Source organism: Oncorhynchus tshawytscha, linkage group LG18, assembly GCF_018296145.1.
Source record: "Oncorhynchus tshawytscha isolate Ot180627B linkage group LG18, Otsh_v2.0, whole genome shotgun sequence".
Lineage (NCBI taxonomy): Eukaryota > Metazoa > Chordata > Actinopteri > Salmoniformes > Salmonidae > Oncorhynchus > Oncorhynchus tshawytscha.
Window position 1 is genome coordinate 28967692 of NC_056446.1, and position 16693 is coordinate 28984384.

The 16693-nt window shown below is 41.2% G+C and overlaps 2 protein-coding genes across 6 annotated transcripts in view; one reads left to right on the forward strand and one right to left on the reverse strand.

Moving 5' to 3' along the window:
• On the forward strand, positions 1 to 11099 carry LOC112217833 (ectonucleoside triphosphate diphosphohydrolase 5-like). The gene is made up of 13 exons (XM_042300907.1): positions 1 to 484; positions 752 to 831; positions 955 to 1098; positions 1236 to 1311; positions 1807 to 1842; positions 3606 to 3694; positions 5518 to 5597; positions 5726 to 5787; positions 6095 to 6196; positions 6570 to 6713; positions 7657 to 7713; positions 10364 to 10479; positions 10647 to 11099. The coding sequence occupies exons 1-13, from the start codon at positions 232 to 234 to the stop codon at positions 10728 to 10730; spliced, it is 1323 nt and encodes a 440-aa protein (XP_042156841.1). The 5' UTR covers positions 1 to 231; the 3' UTR covers positions 10731 to 11099.
• The window catches only part of LOC112217832 (zinc finger protein 410), a 19580-nt gene continuing 13464 nt past the window's right edge, over positions 10578 to 16693 (reverse strand). For all 5 annotated transcript variants that reach the window (XM_042300906.1, XM_024378414.2, XM_024378410.2 and 2 more), the window contains exon 11: positions 10578 to 12056. In XM_042300906.1, the coding sequence (XP_042156840.1) occupies positions 11956 to 12056 (101 nt within the window). In that variant the 3' untranslated portion in view covers positions 10578 to 11955. The remainder of the gene's footprint in view (positions 12057 to 16693) is intronic.

The following is a 16693-nucleotide window of genomic DNA, read 5'->3' on the forward strand; positions in this document are numbered from 1 at the left end:
TTTTGGTTGTATCTTCTATCCAGTTAAATCAGGACTCAGACGCAGTGTCAATTAGGCTATCTAGCGTGCTGTTGGCTAAACTAAACTTTCCTCTACACAACTGCCTCAGTCTCCACTCTTCTATTAGTTGAGTTGACTAAGATACCCGTTAGTCCATCAGGTTTAGCCTAATCTCTTGGCTTCATACCCATCAGAGGGACACTCATCTCCTGCTCCTTCGCCAGAGTGAGGATGTCTCTCCAGGCTCCGCTCCAACCTGCAGTGGTCCTGTCTCTGGTTCTGGTTGTGTTGGCTCTGACAGGGCTGTCCCATGCCCAGCTCCAGCCCAAGGCTTCCGTCCTGGATTTCTCAGCCAGCCTGGGTAACCTCCTTCCCAGCCTCAGCCGTCCAGCCAACTCCAGCCGGATCTTCTACGGGGTAATGTTTGACGCTGGCAGCACTGGGACACGCATCCATGTCTACACCTTCATACAGAAAGACCCTGGTGAGTTATGTTAACATTCTGATGCTCCCAGATGTGTTACTGTATGCAATGTTGTGGTATTGAATTGCCCATTTATTAAACTAAATTAAATATGTGTATTATTAGATGCTAGTCAATGAACATTACACTAAATGCCCATCTTCATAAAACATCATTAATGTTTGCAAATTGTAGATTAAATGCTTATTGATTCGAGTGGATTTTGTCATTTCAACTGTATTTCTTTATCTGTTGACTAATGGTTAATTTGTATATTTTTTCTGACAGAGGAGTTACCAGTGTTGGATAATGAGATGTTCCATTCCATCAAGCCTGGTCTGTCGGCATACGCAGACATGCCTGAAATGGTGAGTACAGCAGTGGTTGTAATTGTCGACGCAGCAAGTGATATTCCAATATTACCAAAACACTTCAAATAGATTTTACTCAAATTCATCATCATCATCATCACAACCACATTATCTCGCCAGGGTGGGTACACAGTGAGGCAGCTTCTTAAGGTGGCAAAGAAGACTGTCCCGCAGCTGGATTGGAAGAGAACCCCACTGGTCCTGAAAGCTACAGCAGGACTCAGGCTGCTGCCCCCAGAGAAAGCCCAGGCTCTGCTGGAACAGGTACTGGTTAAGGCACTGCTAGGTCTGATACGGGGCTAGTGTACAGCACTATTAAATCAAGTATGACACTGCTGAAGGTGTTGACACTACTTTCACTCTTTCTGTTGTCTCTCTCCATTTCCAACTCCACCCCTCAGGTGCAGGACGTGTTTGATGAATCTCCCTTCTTCGTCCCAGACGACAGCGTCAGCATAATGGATGGTACAAATGAAGGTAACGTCTCGTCTCCCAATAACCCCCCAGTAAACCTCCAGTCAAACCTATTCATCAGCACTTCGGTTGCAGGCTTCAACAGTGCTCTCCTCCTGATAGCATCAGTCACTGTTCTCCTTCTACAGCTTGCTGTGCTCTTTATTTTTCATTGTGTTGGTTTTCCTGAGGCTATTTTACTAAATTACTGTAGATTACCTTGATCTGTTATGATGACGCTGTTAGAAAAAGAGGGTTGTTGTCGTTAGAGGCAGTGTTGGTTACATCTCAAAAACGTATAATTATGTGGTGAATGGATTTAGTGGCTTACCAAGCCTCGTGTGGTGTCATTGTGTAATTGATTTGTCAGCATTTTGACCACGTCTCTCAAATGATAGCCCTCTCACACATGTAAAACGAATGCTTATGCATGTCAAACAAGTTGTGAGTTAAGTGCACTAAACTGCATTGTCAGATCAGTATTAACCCCACTTCAATTTAACTTTTTTGTTCTCATAGGAATTTTGGCGTGGGTTACTGTGAACTTTTTGACAGGTGAGACTTGTAACTTCTTGTCATAGCACATATTGTAATGCATTCTTGGTTATAATCGAATTATCTAAGGGTGTAGTGTTGGCCATATGTATATACGCTACCGTTCAAAAGTTTGGGGTCACTTAGAAATGTCCTTGTTTTTGAAAGAAAACCAAATTTTTTGTCCATTAAAATAACATCAAATTTTACACCTGTACGCCTGTAGACATTGTTAATGTTGTAAATTACTATTGTATCCGGAAATGGCTGATTTTTCGTGGAATATCTACATAGGTGTACAGAGGCCCATTATCAGCAACCATCACTCCTGTGATCCAATGGCACGTTGTGTTAGCTAATCCAAGTTTATAATTTTAAAAGGCTAATTGATCATTAGAAAACCCTTTTGAAATTATGTTAGCACAGCTGAAAACGGTTGTGCTGATTTAAAGAAACAATAATAATCCTTCTTTAGACTAGTTGGGTATCTGGAGCATCAGCATTTGTGGGTGCGATTACAGGCCCTAAATGTCCAGAAACAAAGGCCTTTCTTCTGAAATTCGTCAGTCTATTCTTGTTTTGAGAAATGAAGGCTATTCCATGTGAGAAATTGCCCAGAAACTGAAGATCTCGTACAACGTTGTGCACTACGTTGTGCAAACTGCCTCTAACCAGAATAGAAAGAGGAGTGGGAGGCCCTGGTGCACAACTGAGCAAGAGTACAAGTACATTAGAGTGTCTTGTCCTCAACTGGCAGCTTCATTAAATAGTACCCGCATAACAGCAGTCTCAACGTCAACAGTGAAGAGGCAACTCCGGAATGCTGGCCTTCTAGGCAGAGTTCCTCTGTCCAGTGTCTGTGTTCTTTTGCCCATCTTAATCTTTGTTCTGTCTGCTGTTCTGTGAAGGGAGTAGGGCACAGCATTGTACGAGATCTTCAGTTTCTGGGCAATTTCTCGCATGGAATAGTCTTAATTTCTCAGAACAAGAGTAGACTGACGAGTTTCAGAAGAAAGGCCTTTGTTTCTGGACATTTTGAGCCTGTAATCGAACCCACAAATGCTGATGCTCCAGATACTCAACTAGTCTAAAGAAGGACAGTTGTATTGCTTCTTTAATCAGCACAACCATTTTCAGCTGTACTAACATCATTTCAAAATGGTTTTCTAATGATCAATTAGCCTTTTAAAATTATAAACTTGGATTAGCTAACACAACGTGACATTGGATCACAGGAGTGATGGTTGCTGATAATGGGCCTCTGTATGCCTATGTAGATATTCCACGAAGAATCTGCCGTTTCCAGCTACAATAGTCATTTACAACATTAACAATGTCTACACTGTATTTCTGCTCAATTTGATGTTATTTTAATGGACAAAAACATGTGCTTTTCTTTCAAAAAACAAGGACATTTCTAAGTGACCCCAAACTTTTGAACGGCAGTGTGTGTGTACACACACACACACACACACACACACACACACACACACACACACACACACACACACACACACACACACACACACACACAAAGACATCTGAAATAAACCCTGGCTCTCCAGAGGATAACCTCAACTTGTACAGCCAGAGTCGATATTGAGCAGGGTTTTATTCCTGAAAGGGACTCCTATCATCTTTCTCAGATCTCCACAGAGTGTTTCACACCTCTGGATACAGATCCTGGGCTGTACCAAATCACAAGTGTGACTGATTCCTATCTCACCGTCTTCAGAGGGAACTTGTCAATAAAGTTGGTTCAAATGGGAAACATTTTTTTTTAGGTCACCTGTATGCTGAGACCAGGAAGTCCGTTGGGATTCTAGATCTGGGGGGTGGATCGACTCAAATCACTTTTCTACCCAAATCCAAGGTTAGGGTTAATTTGTACAACCTGATTTATTTTCAATATTGTGCTTCTACACTATGTTGATACAGTGTTTATATTTGAATATGAATAATAAAATAATATATGCCATTTATCCAATGCGACTTAGTCATGCATGCATACATTTCATTTGCCAGGCACAAGATCAGTTAGACATACAGTGGGGCAAAAAAGTATTTAGTCAGCCACCAATTGTGCAAGTTCTCCCACTTAAAAAGATGAGAGGCCTGTATTTTCATCATAGGTACACTTCAACTATGACAGACAAAATGAGAAAAACATATCCAGAAAATCACATTGTAGGATTTTTAATGAATTTATTTGCAAATTATGGTGGAAAATAGGTATTTGGTCAATAACAAAAGTTTATCTCAATACTTTGTTATATACCCTTTGTTGGCAATGACAGAGGTCAAACGTTTTCTGTAAGTCTTCACAAGGTTTTCACACACTGTTGCTGGTATTATGGCCCATTCCTCCATGCAGATCTCCTCTAGAGCAGTGATATTTTGGGGGTGTTGCTGGGCGACACGGACTTTCAACTCCCTCCAAAGATTTTCTATGGGGTTGAGATCGGGAGACTGGCTAGGCCACTCCAGGACCTTGAAATGCTTCTTACGAAGCCACTCCTTCATTGCCCGGGCGGTGTGTTTGGGATCATTGTTATGCTGAAAGACCCAGCCACGTTTCATCTTCAATGCCCTTGCTGATGGAAGGAGGTTTTCACTCAAAATCTCACGATACATGGCCCCATTCATTCTTTCCTTTACACGGATCAGTCGTCCTGGTCCCTTTGCAGAAAAACAGCCCCAAAGCATGATGTTTCCACCCCCATGCTTCACAGTAGGTATGGTGTTCTTTGGATGCAACTCAGCATTCTTTGTCCTCCAAACACGACGAGTTGAGTTTTTACCAAAAAGTTTTATTTTGGTTTCATCTGACCATATGACATTCTCCCAATCTTCTTCTGGATCATCCAAATGCTCTCTAGCAAACTTCAGACGGGCCTGGACATGTACTGGCTTAAGCAGGGGGACACGTCTGGCACTGCAGGATTTGAGTCCCTGGCGGCGTAGTGTGTTACTGATGGTAGGCTTTGTTACTTGGGTCCCAGCTCTCTGCAGGTCATTCACTAGATCCCCCCCTGTGTGGTTCTGGGATTTTTGCTCAGTTCTTGTGATCATTTTGACCCCACGAGGTGAGATCTTGCGTGGAACCCCAGATCGAGGGAGATTATCAGTGGTCTTGTATGTCTTCCATTTCCTAATAATTGCTCCCACAGTGGATTTCTTCAAACCAAGCTGCTTACCTATTGCAGATTCAGTCTTCCCAGCCTGGTGCAGGTCTACAATTTTGTTTCTGGTGTCCTTTGACAGCTCTTTGGTCTTGGCCATAGTGGAGTTTGGAGTGTGACTGTTTGAGGTTGTGGACAGGTGTCTTTTATACTGATAACTAGTTCAAACAGGTGCCATTAATACAGGTAACGAGTGGAGGACAGAGGAGCCTATTAAAGAAGAAGTTACAGGTCTGTGAGAGCCAGAAATCTTGCTTGTTTGTAGGTGACTTATTTTCCACCATAATTTGCAAATAAATTCATTAAAAATCCTACTATGTGATTTTCTGGATTGTTTTGTCTGTCATAGTTGAAGTGTACCTATGATGAAAATTACAGGTCTCTCTCATCTTTTTAAGTGGGAGAACTTGCACAATTGGTGGCTGACTAAATACTTTTTTGCCCACTGTACATGCATTTAATTTTTTCTGGAATGTTAATTACATTTGTTCACATATTTATTTTTCCTGTGCAGAAAACCATTGTAAGTTCTCCTGCTGACTACATTGCCAGATTTGACATGTTCAACTCTACATATGAACTGTATACTCACAGGTAAACATTCTATATCCACTGATGCAGAAAGTATAAACAGTCACAAGTAATTGTTCTATACAACAAACCCGTAATAGTTTGTAAAAGTACTATCCAAATAACTATTAATTGATTGATTTGATTGACAGCTACCTGGGTAATGGCCTGATGGCAGCCAGACTGGCAGCCCTAGGAGCACTGGGGGCAGAAGGTGATGGCTCGATACACTTCGATAGAAATTTAAAGGCAGTGTTCCCGCATTAGCGGACACTGCGTTCACACACAGTAAACGCTGGGTATGTCGGCTCAATCGGAAATTACCTTTAAATTTCAATTGCGCTATAACGCTGAACTTCAGCAATACAGATTGAATCGACCACTAACATTAATTTACATATCATCATCAGCATGTTCGAATCCCCAATTCACACACAATATAGGTTTTAGAACATGCTTTTTACTTTTCTATGTTATTCATAGACCCCCATTCATCATTATTTTGTTACTTTACGCTACAGGGTTGGAGTGGAGAGTGTTCAAAAGCGCCTGTCTGCCCAAGAAGTTCAGAGAGGAGTGGAGCTTTGGAGGACTCACCTACACAGTCAGCGGGATACCTGATGGTGAGAGTCAACCAACTCACTGGATCTGCTAGAACTGCCATCAAATATGTACTGTAGTCGAACAACCTTAACAATAATATATCTGCCCTTTAGCAGACGCTTTTATCCAAAGCGACTTAGTCATGCGTGCATACATTTTACGTATGGTGTGTGTAAAATGTACCTTGGAACAGTTATTTTGGTGGCAACACAACACGGAGCATGCTGAACTTGGTACCTCTCAAAGTGTCTTACTATGCAGGGTACTAGGGTTTACCTGGGGTTGCTGTAAAGCAGTCTGTCACAAATGTGTATGAAAGTGCTATACAAATACATTGCATTGATTAAAAAAACTTGAGCTCATAACAGTATCCTGTATCGGTCCGTGTCCCAGGTTATGCAGGATACAAGCTGTGTTACCAGGAGGTGTTGAAGGTAGTAAAGGGAATAGTTCACCAGCCCTATGAGTTGAAAGACACCGGTGTGTTCTATGCTTTCTCCTACTACTTTGACAGAGCCGTGGACGCAGGCCTTATTGGTGAGAGCACACACACACAACTTCTACTACATCCAAGCAGTGGACACATTTGTAGCCCTGTTTATACCTGGTTCCGACAATCGTCCTTTGTCCTGATCTTGTCCACATTCTGATTGTGCCCACAATTTTAGACAGGTGTAGACGATTAAGACACATTGTGATCAGACCTTCCTGACCACCTCCGGAGGTAGTGAGGGGCTCTATGATTGTTATAATTGCACTGTCTCTACATAGGTAAAGAAAGGTTGCCACATTCGGGAGAATGTCAGAAGAGCCCTGTAGGGTATATATTTTATCTTCTCCAATTTACTAAAGTGTAAAAAGATGGGGACAGTGAAACTATTTAAATCATCATTATCCCGCCCTCTACAAACATTGACACGTTATACCATTGATTTATGACATCAATGTGTGTCTTAAAATAAATAAGTAATATTTTCAAATATCTGTAAAATAATTTTCATACAGAGCGGACCCGGATATCTAGTCACAATGCTGACACAGTGGACGGATAAGAGACCCATTTTACTACCATGTTGAGATGCAATGGCTTCAATGTGGGAACAATTGGAATGTGGATAAGATCAGGACAAAGGATGCATGTTAGAACCAGGTATAAACGGGGCTAGTGAGAGGACACACACACACACAGTTAGTATAATGACTCCTAGAAGGAGATTCATTCCCCTCCTCCCTCCCGACAGAGAACAATGACTAATTTCTGAAGTAACTGACTCAAGACTCAGTGGTGTGATGAGTTCTAGGTTGTTATTAGAGTGGTGTCCATGGTCGTCAGTGAGTAACATGATGAGAAAGGTTGCAGGCCCTATTAGTGTGATGGAGATGTACTGTGTAGCCCTGCTCTCATTGTAATGAATGATACAGTGTAATGACAGTGTTTCTGAAGGAAAGATTAACGACCCCCGTCTTTCCACTCTTTCAGATGGGACCCAAGGAGGAATGCTGGAGGTCAGAGACTTTAAGAAGGGAGCTAAAGAGGGTGAGAACGAGTTAAGTCTGATGAGTAATGATATGCATAGCCAGAGATGGGCAAAAATGACAAAATATCATAAGGATCGATGAATCAAAATAAACAACCAAATACTTCTATTTTGAAATGAAAATAAAATACATGTACAGTTAAAGTCAGGAGTTTACATACACATCAGCCAAATACATTTAAACTCAGTTTTTCACAATTATTGTAAGTAAAAATTCCCTGTCTTAGGTCAGTTAGGATCTCCACTTTATTTTAAGAATGTAAAATGTCAGAATAATAGTACAGAGAATTATTTATTTCAGCTTTAATTTTTTTCATCACATTCCCAGTGGGTCAGAAGTTTAGACACTCAATTAGTATTTGGTAGCATTGCCTGTAAATAGTTTAACTTGGGTCAAATGTTTGGGTAGCTTTCCTCAAGCTTCCCACAATAAGTTGGGTGAATTTCAGCTCATTCCTCCTAACAGCTGGCTGGTAGGCCTCCTTGCTCAGACACGCTTTTTCAGTTCTGCCCACAAATTTTCTATAGGATTGAGGTCAGGGCTTTGTGATGGCCATTCCAATACCTTGACTTTGTTGTCCTTAAGCCATTTTGCCACAACTTTGGAAGTATGCTTGGGGTTGTCCATGCTTGGGGTTGTCCATTGTCCATTTGGAAGATCCATTTGCAACCAAGCTTTAACTTCCTGACTGATGTATTGAGATGTGGCTTCAATATATCCACAATTTTCCCTCCTCATGATGCCATCTATTTTGTGAAGTGCACCAGTCCCTCCTGCAGAAAAGCACCCCCACAACATGATGCTGCCACCCCCGTGCATCACGGTTGGGATGGTGTTCTTCGGCTTGCAAGCCTCCCCCTTTTTCCTCCAAACATAACGATGTTGATTATGGCAAAACAGTTCTATTTTTGTTTCATCAGACCAGAGGACATTTCCCCAAAAAGTACAATCTTTGTCCCCATGTGCAGTTGCAAACCGTAGTCTGGCTTTTTGGAGCAGTGGCTTCTTCCTTGTTGAGCGGCCTTTCAGGTTATGTCAATATAGGACTCATTTTACTGTGGCTACAGATACTTTTGTACCTGTTTCCTCCAGCATCTTCACAAGGTCCTTTCCTGTTGTTCTGGGATTGATTTGCACATTTCGCACCAAAGTACGTTTATCTCTAGGAGACCGAACACATCTCCTTCCTGAGCGGTATGATGACTGCGTGGTCCCATGGTGTTTAAACTTGCGTACTATTGTTTGTACAGATGAACGTGGTACTTTCAGGCATTTGGACATTACTCCCAAGGATAAACCGGACTTGAGGTCTTGGCTTATTTCTTTGGATTTTCCCATGATGTCAAGCAAAGAGGCACTGAATTAGAAGGTAGGTCTTGAAATACATCCACAGACACACCTCCAATTGACTCATTGATGTCAATTAGCCAATCAGAAGCTTCTAATGCCATGACATCATTTTCTGGAATTTTCCAAGCTGTTTAAAGGCACAGTCAACTTAGTGTATGTAAACTTCTGACCCTCTGGAATTGTGAAACAGTGATTTATAAGTGAAATAATCTTGTCTGTAAACAATTGTTGGAAAAATGACCTGTGTCATGCACAAAGTAGATGTCCTAACCGACTTGCCAAAACTATAGTTTGTTAACAAGAAATTTGTGGAGTGGTTGAAAAACAAGTTTCAATGACTCCTACCTAAGTGTATGTAAACTCCCGACTTCAACTCTATTTTGTATTTTAAAACACATAAATGCATTTGCAAGTAGCCGGCCTGAACAGCAACATTCTCAGTAACATTTTATTTTATCTACCTTAGTTGAGTGCCCTGACTGTAAGTTACTCTGGATAAGTGTCTGCTAAATGACCAAAATGTAAATGCAAAAAAATGTTGTAACATACCAAAATGAACTGCTTAGCACACTGTGTATCATTATTGGCCTTGTTTCATGCCGCATATCATTAGAATAATACTCTGCATGTTTTGCAATTGTTCATTTTTACATATACAATTCCATTGGGTTAATTTAGACAGACTCCTGATGCCAACTCCAGGTGAAAGGGAGCAACAAAATGGTCAACCATTATGAAAAATGGGATAGAAAAGTATTTTCTATTTTGAAAATAGAAATGACAGCTCTTGAAAGTATCTTGTTACATAGCACATTGGAGTGTAATTCAGCCCAATGTAATACAAATGTCAAAATACTCAGAAGTAATAGAAATACTGTGAATAGGAATGGATTTATCATTACTGTGTTGTGCAGGGTTCCCTAACTTGACCCCCCAGGATTTCTGAGCAAAAAATAATTCAAAAACACAATGCACGCACCGCAATCTGGCAAATGAGTCCCAGCTGTGTGAATTGCCTCCCATTGAAATGAATGGACTTCTGGCAGAACGCATACATACTTGTGGGCACAAGGCTTAGGCCTTGTATAATGCCGGGAGCCGCCTGTGGATTTGTCTGCTCAAACACGGTTTCCTTCCCACACCATCAAAACAGCTATGCAGGTGTTGGCTAGTGCAGCTCTGATAGCGCAGTAAGGGATAGATTCTATGCTTGAGAAGTCTTAATGGCTTACGGGAGTCACCTCTCCTCGTTTCCCTTTACTGCACTGATCTGGCAATGGATTTGTTTCTTATTCCAGTGTGTAACAAGATGTCTAAGTACCGTCCTGTCAGCCCCTTCTTGTGTATGGACATGACCTACATCACCTGTCTGCTCAAAGATGGCTTCGGCTTCAAAGAGAACACTGTACTGCAGGTGAGACCGCCAAGTCATAATGGAATAGTCCTTTTGGCAATTCAGTAACGCAAAACCACACTTTTTAAAGCTAGCAACAAAGAAATGGTCAGACAAGATCTGTTAAACATTTTTACTTAAATAAATACAAAAAGGCATGAGTGATTTGGTGTGTCTCCTTTCTCCAGCTGACTAAGAAGGTGAACAATATTGAGACAAGCTGGGCATTAGGTGCCACGTTCAAACACTTCCAGAACCTAAAGATCCACTGAGAGACATAAGCCACAGGGTTGGGTGGGCAGGTGGGATCACTGGTTTACATGGTGCTCAACAAGAAATGGACTGAGGAATACTTGTTTTAAACTGATAAGCCTTTGTGTCTTGTGAAATGTAATGTTTTAAAGATATGCCATATTTGCATTTTACATTTGAGATGACATTACAATTGTTCCAACTTTTTTGTTACCCAACACACAACTGGTACTATAGTTCAGTAGGTCTGTTGTTTTCATGTGACTGGCTGCTATACTGTAGCCTTGTATTATATACACGTCTCTATTAAAGCACTGGGGGCTGAAACTCATAGTTTTGTTACTGTACAAATCTGGATATTTTGATTTCAATAAAAAAATAGAAGCTGGTATGTGTGTGTGTAGAGTGTGCCATTGTTCTATATGCAGCTGTGCCTTCATTCCAATAGCAGCTTGTGAGTTTGAAACTGTTTCCTTAATGATTGGGGACTGAGTACATTTCTGTGGAGCACATTTAAAATGTACATTTTCAAATAGTTTTATGTCAGCTATTGAGCATTGCAGAAGTTCAGCTCCATAGTGTGATTGAAATGGTCATTTCCGATTGAGCCGACATATGCAGCGTTCACCGTGAACGAAGTCTCAATGTGGAAACATTGCCTTGAATTTCAAATCACGCTTTAGTGCTAAACTTCAACGATAGGAATTGATTCGAGCTCTTGATTAATATGAATTAAGCTAAAAAGCATCATCCTTAATATTGTTTAGCAAAAGAAAGATCACTGCATTTTAGCCTTATCTGCACCCAGGCAAGCTTACAGAGTTGATTTAGTATGTTGTTTAACAATGACAAACACATTGTTAATTAATAAAACATATGTATACCTGTCTTTATTTCTTTGGAAAGTCACCTGATTATTCCTTATATTTATAAACTACAGAAAAAGTTGTCTGTCTGTACAAGTTCTAGAACATTTTACACCGTCTTCTCATAAAACCCTCAGCAGCTAATTACATATCTACAGGGCTAAATCTGATCTTTTTTTCCCACTAAATGGTCTTTTGACCAATCACATAATTTCAGATCTTATCTGATTGGTCAAAAGACCAATTAGTGGAAATAAAATATCAGAATTGGGCTGCCTGTCTTAACGCAGCCACGGTGAAGGATGCAGAGAGTACATGTAGAATTCTGCCTCAAATTACTTTCCTGAAGTGTGAACAGAGATTTGCACAACAGCCTTGACTACAGCAAAGCCACCACATCCTCTGCGTACGTGTGGCTTGTCGTTGTCATGGTGACCAGGTCATGGGGTTGAGAGAGAACGACCACGGAGTCTGCCGAGCCTAAAACGAAGGGAAGAAATTAGTTAGACGAGACAGAAGGCACAGGGGGGTAATTAAATAACATGGCCATAGTTAGGCTATATATCCCCCCTGTGGTTTTGTATGATGCCCTTGGTTTGAGTCCTGAAAAATATAACACTATCGCTAACTGTTAAAGGGATAGTGCGAGATTCTGGCAAATAAACCGTTTTTCATACTTACAATTTGTATGTCTCTGCATCCAGTACGAAGGAAGTTCAGTTCTACACAGTTAATCGTAGACTTCCAGTCATAGCGCTAATGCTAGTTATTATTAGCTTGCAAGCTAACTTCCATCATACTAGACAAACATAAAAATGGTATCCACGAGTTGATCTAAATCCACGTAGGTGGAAAAACACATTGATTTCCAGAATCTGGCACTATCCCTTTAAAAATTATGTATTTCAGTTACAGTAAACAATGCTTGAAATACACTACATTGCACATGTGGTTTTATACATTCGATATACCATGGGATCATGCTTTTTGAATGAGGTAGGAATGTATATGCCCATACGAAAATAAAAAACTTAAACATGGCTTGTCAAAACAAAGTGTTTAATATTAGCCTGTCTTATTATAATTTTTCTAAGGTAGATCAATTAAATACAAAGGTTAGGTAGGCAGTTTACTGTAGAGGGAAATTGTTTCTACATAGGTAAAGAAAGGTTACCACATTTGGTAGAATTTGTCTATCTTCTGAAATGTAAGATCTCTTTAATCCACACAAAATCAGAAGGAGGAGAGGGCGACTTCCACAGAAGTAAATTCAACCTTCTTGCCAAACTCACAAAGGCTACACAGTTAAATATGTATTTTGGTAGTCTTATAGTATCACGTAATACCCCAAATAATGTTATGGAAGTAGGAGCAAAATGCACTTGTAATAGTTTATATGTGGGATCAAATATGACAGACCAATAGATATGTAGAGGAGAAGAACAGGAACAAAACATATGTATTAATGAAGCAGGAGCTTGCCGACACCTGTCGCTAACAAGGTGGACATCAGGATTGATGTTAGAAAGCCTGATTTTTTAAATCACATTTTTATTTCACCTTTAGTTAACCAGGTAGACTAGTTGAGAACAAGTTCTCATTTACAACTGCGACCTGGCCAAGAATAAAGCAAAGCAGTTCGACACATACACAGAGTTACACATGGAATAAACAAACAGTCAATAATACAGTAGAAAAAAAAATAAGGGAGGTAAGGCACTAAATAGGCCATTGTGGCAAAGTAATTACAATAGACCAGTTAAACACTGGAGTGATCGATATGCAGAAGATGAATGTGCAAGTGGAGATACTGGGGTGCAAAGGAACAAGGTAAATAAATAAATAAATAAATAAATACAGTATGGGGGTGAGGTAGTTGGGTGGGCTATATTACAGATGGGCTATGTACAGGTGAAGTGATCTGTGAGCTGCTCTGACAGCTGGTGCTTAATTAAAGCTAGTGAGGGAGATATGAGTCTCTAGCTTCAGTGATTTTTGCAGTTCGTTCTAGTCATTGGCAGCAGAGAACTGGAGGAAAGTCTGCCAAAGGAGGAATTGGCTTTGGGGGTGACGAGTGAGATATACCTGCTGGAGTGTGTGCTATGGGTGGGTGCTGCTATGGTGACCAGTGAGCTGAGATAAGGCGGGGCTTTACCTAGCAGAGACTTGTAGATGACCTGGAGCCAGTGGGTTTGGCGACGAGTATGACGCGAGGGCCAACCAACGAGCGAGTACAGGTCGCAATGATGGGTAGTATATGGGGCTTTGGTGACAAAACGGATGGCACTGTGATAGACGGCCTCCAAATTGGTTGAGTAGTGTTGGAGGCTATTTTGTAAATGACACCGCCGAAGTCGAGGATCGGTAGGATGGTCATTTTTACAAGGGTATGTTTGGCAGCATGAGTGAAGGATACTTTGTTCCGAAAGCAGATTTGATATGCTTAAGGCATATTGAGCAGGGCTAGAGGCTCTACAATTAAATAAAACAATAATCACTAACCAGAACAGTAATGGACAAGGCATATTGACATTAGGGAGAGGCATGCGTAGCCAAGTGATCATAAGGGTCCAGTGAATGGTTGGAGCTGGCTGGAGACACTGCGATTCAGACAGCTAGCATGCCGGGGATAGCCGGTTTTCCTCCTCGTGCGGTTCCGTCGATAGACCAGTCATGATGCGTTAGTAGGGTTCCGTGTAGCAGAGGGGTCGCGACGAAGGGGCACGTTGGAAGAAAAAAAAAAAAACATTGGGCAGATTACGGCGGTAGTCCAGTCATGATGGATAATGTTATATAAATAATCTAATATAAAGCGTTACTAGCAGACCAAAGCTCTGGTTAAACCGGATGCCCTCAGACAACTCTGGGCCCAGTGTCCTCAGTCAAGTTTAGAGCCTACGTGCAATAACATGATTATCCGAAGGACACACAGCTGCCTTCACGCAAATATACTCCCCTGTAAAACTACAAAGAGCAGCCTGCAACACTAACGAGCTTAGAAGTGCCAAGCTATCTCACTGACATTGAACTCTACATGCACTCCTGCATAAACAGGAAACACCTGAGCCTAAAGCAGACATTACCAGTCCATAAAATCCACGCTTTCCTTGACACACACACATCTCATGAAGCACTGTACACTCACACTCACCCCCCCCCCTACTGGTCGGGTGCCAAGAGCAAAGGACTTTGCTGTGCACCAATGGGGCCCGCTCTGGCTAGAGCAAGGCCCGCCTCCAACTCTTCAGGACCAGTCAGAAGATCAACACGAGGAGACTCCACCTACATTATTCTGTGTATACATTCTGTTGTAAACTCTGGCTGAGCAGCCTAATTTTTCTGACTCCTCACAGAGTCATATTGCTTAGGTTCGTGCACGATGTAGAAGAAGATAACTTTGACCAATAAACTGCCTTTTTGATACACCTGATTCCACTCTGTCCAGCGTCGTTGTTTTGCATTCCCTCTCCAGTATGAAACACTAATAATAAGCAGGGCTTCGTGTGGTAAAAGGGGCCCAGGCCGATTGGCAAAATAGATAGTGGCACGAGAAATTGGCCGGTGGACCTATTTGCTAACAGTCCGATATGCTCTAGACAGCTAGCGGGCTAAGGCTAGCAGATGGGCATTCAGGGGATGTCGCGACGTAGGAGCCAGTTGAGTAACCCCCTCGAGCAGATAACGTCGGTAGTCCAGTCGTGAAGAATTGGCGGGGTTCCGAACCCCGTACCGGCAGTAAAAGGGGTCCAGGAGGGAGTGGCTGATGGGAGATGGGCGTAGCATGGGCTAGCTCCAGGCTAATTGGTGCTTGCTTCGGGACAAAGTTTAGTCCAGTGAGAGCGGTGTAGGATGTTGCATTGGATCAAACCATGTTTGGCACAAATAGAAGAGGAGTGGACACAGTGCAGAATATCTTCCCTTGTGTCATCAGTAAACTCAAACTTTATGTTCTCATAAAGTTTTAATAGCTGCGAATGAAGGATTGTGAAGAGAGTAAATTTGATCATAGCTATAAGAAATAATACCTTTTACTGTTGGGGATGGTTTGAAAAATGCATCAAATGTTATTTGTCACATGTGCCAAATACAACAGTGAAATGCTTGTTTACAAGCCATAACCAACAAAGCAGTTAATAAAGAAAAATACCTAAAAAAAAGAAATAAAGTAACAAATTATTAAAGAGCAGCAGTAAAATAGCAATAGCGAGGCTATATAAAGGGGGTACCGGTACAGAGTCAATGTGCGGGGCACCGGTTAGTAGAGGTAATTGAGGTGATATATACACGTGGGTAGAGTTATAAAAGTAACTTATGCATAGATAATAACAAGAGAGTAGCAGCAGTGTAAAAGAGGGAGGCAATGCAAGTAGTCTGGGTAGCAATTTGATTAGAGGTTCAGTGGTCTTAGGGCTTTTCTAAGGTATGAAAAAGGTAGCCCCACTCCACTCTATCAAAAGCTTTCTCAGCATCTAGCGAGATTAGAATATCTGGGAGCTTTGAGATAGAAGGATTATACATAACATTAAAGAGTCATCTGATATGAGAAATAATGTCTATTTTTTTAATAAAACCTGCTTGGTCAGAGGAAATAACAGATGGTAAGACTGACTCCAAATGCATAGCTAATAGTTTAGCCAAGAGCTTAACATCCACATTGAGCAGTGCGATTGGGCGATAGGACACGCAGGAGAGAGGGTCTTTATTCCTTTTCAATATCATTGAAATGGAGGCCTGTTTTAAGGATAGAGGGAGAGAGACTGATTTAAAGGATTCAATAAACATTCATCAAGAGCGGGGCTAATTTATCCAGAAACGTCTTATAAAATTATACTGGGTATCCATCTGGTCCAGGACATTTACCACCTTTAATTACACTCTTCCATGGTAATAGGTTCCTCCAATTGAAGCTTGGAGACTGAATCAATTGTTGGAATATATATTTAGAATATATATTTTTTAAATTCAAGAGCAGGAGGGTCAGAAGACTGTTCTGAATTATAAAGAGGCATAGAAGTCTTTAAACTGGTTATTTATTAGCTGGGGATCTATTGTTGCACCTGTAGGTGTTTGAATTTGAGGATTTGTTGAGCAGAGGAAGACTGGCAAAGTTGATGAGA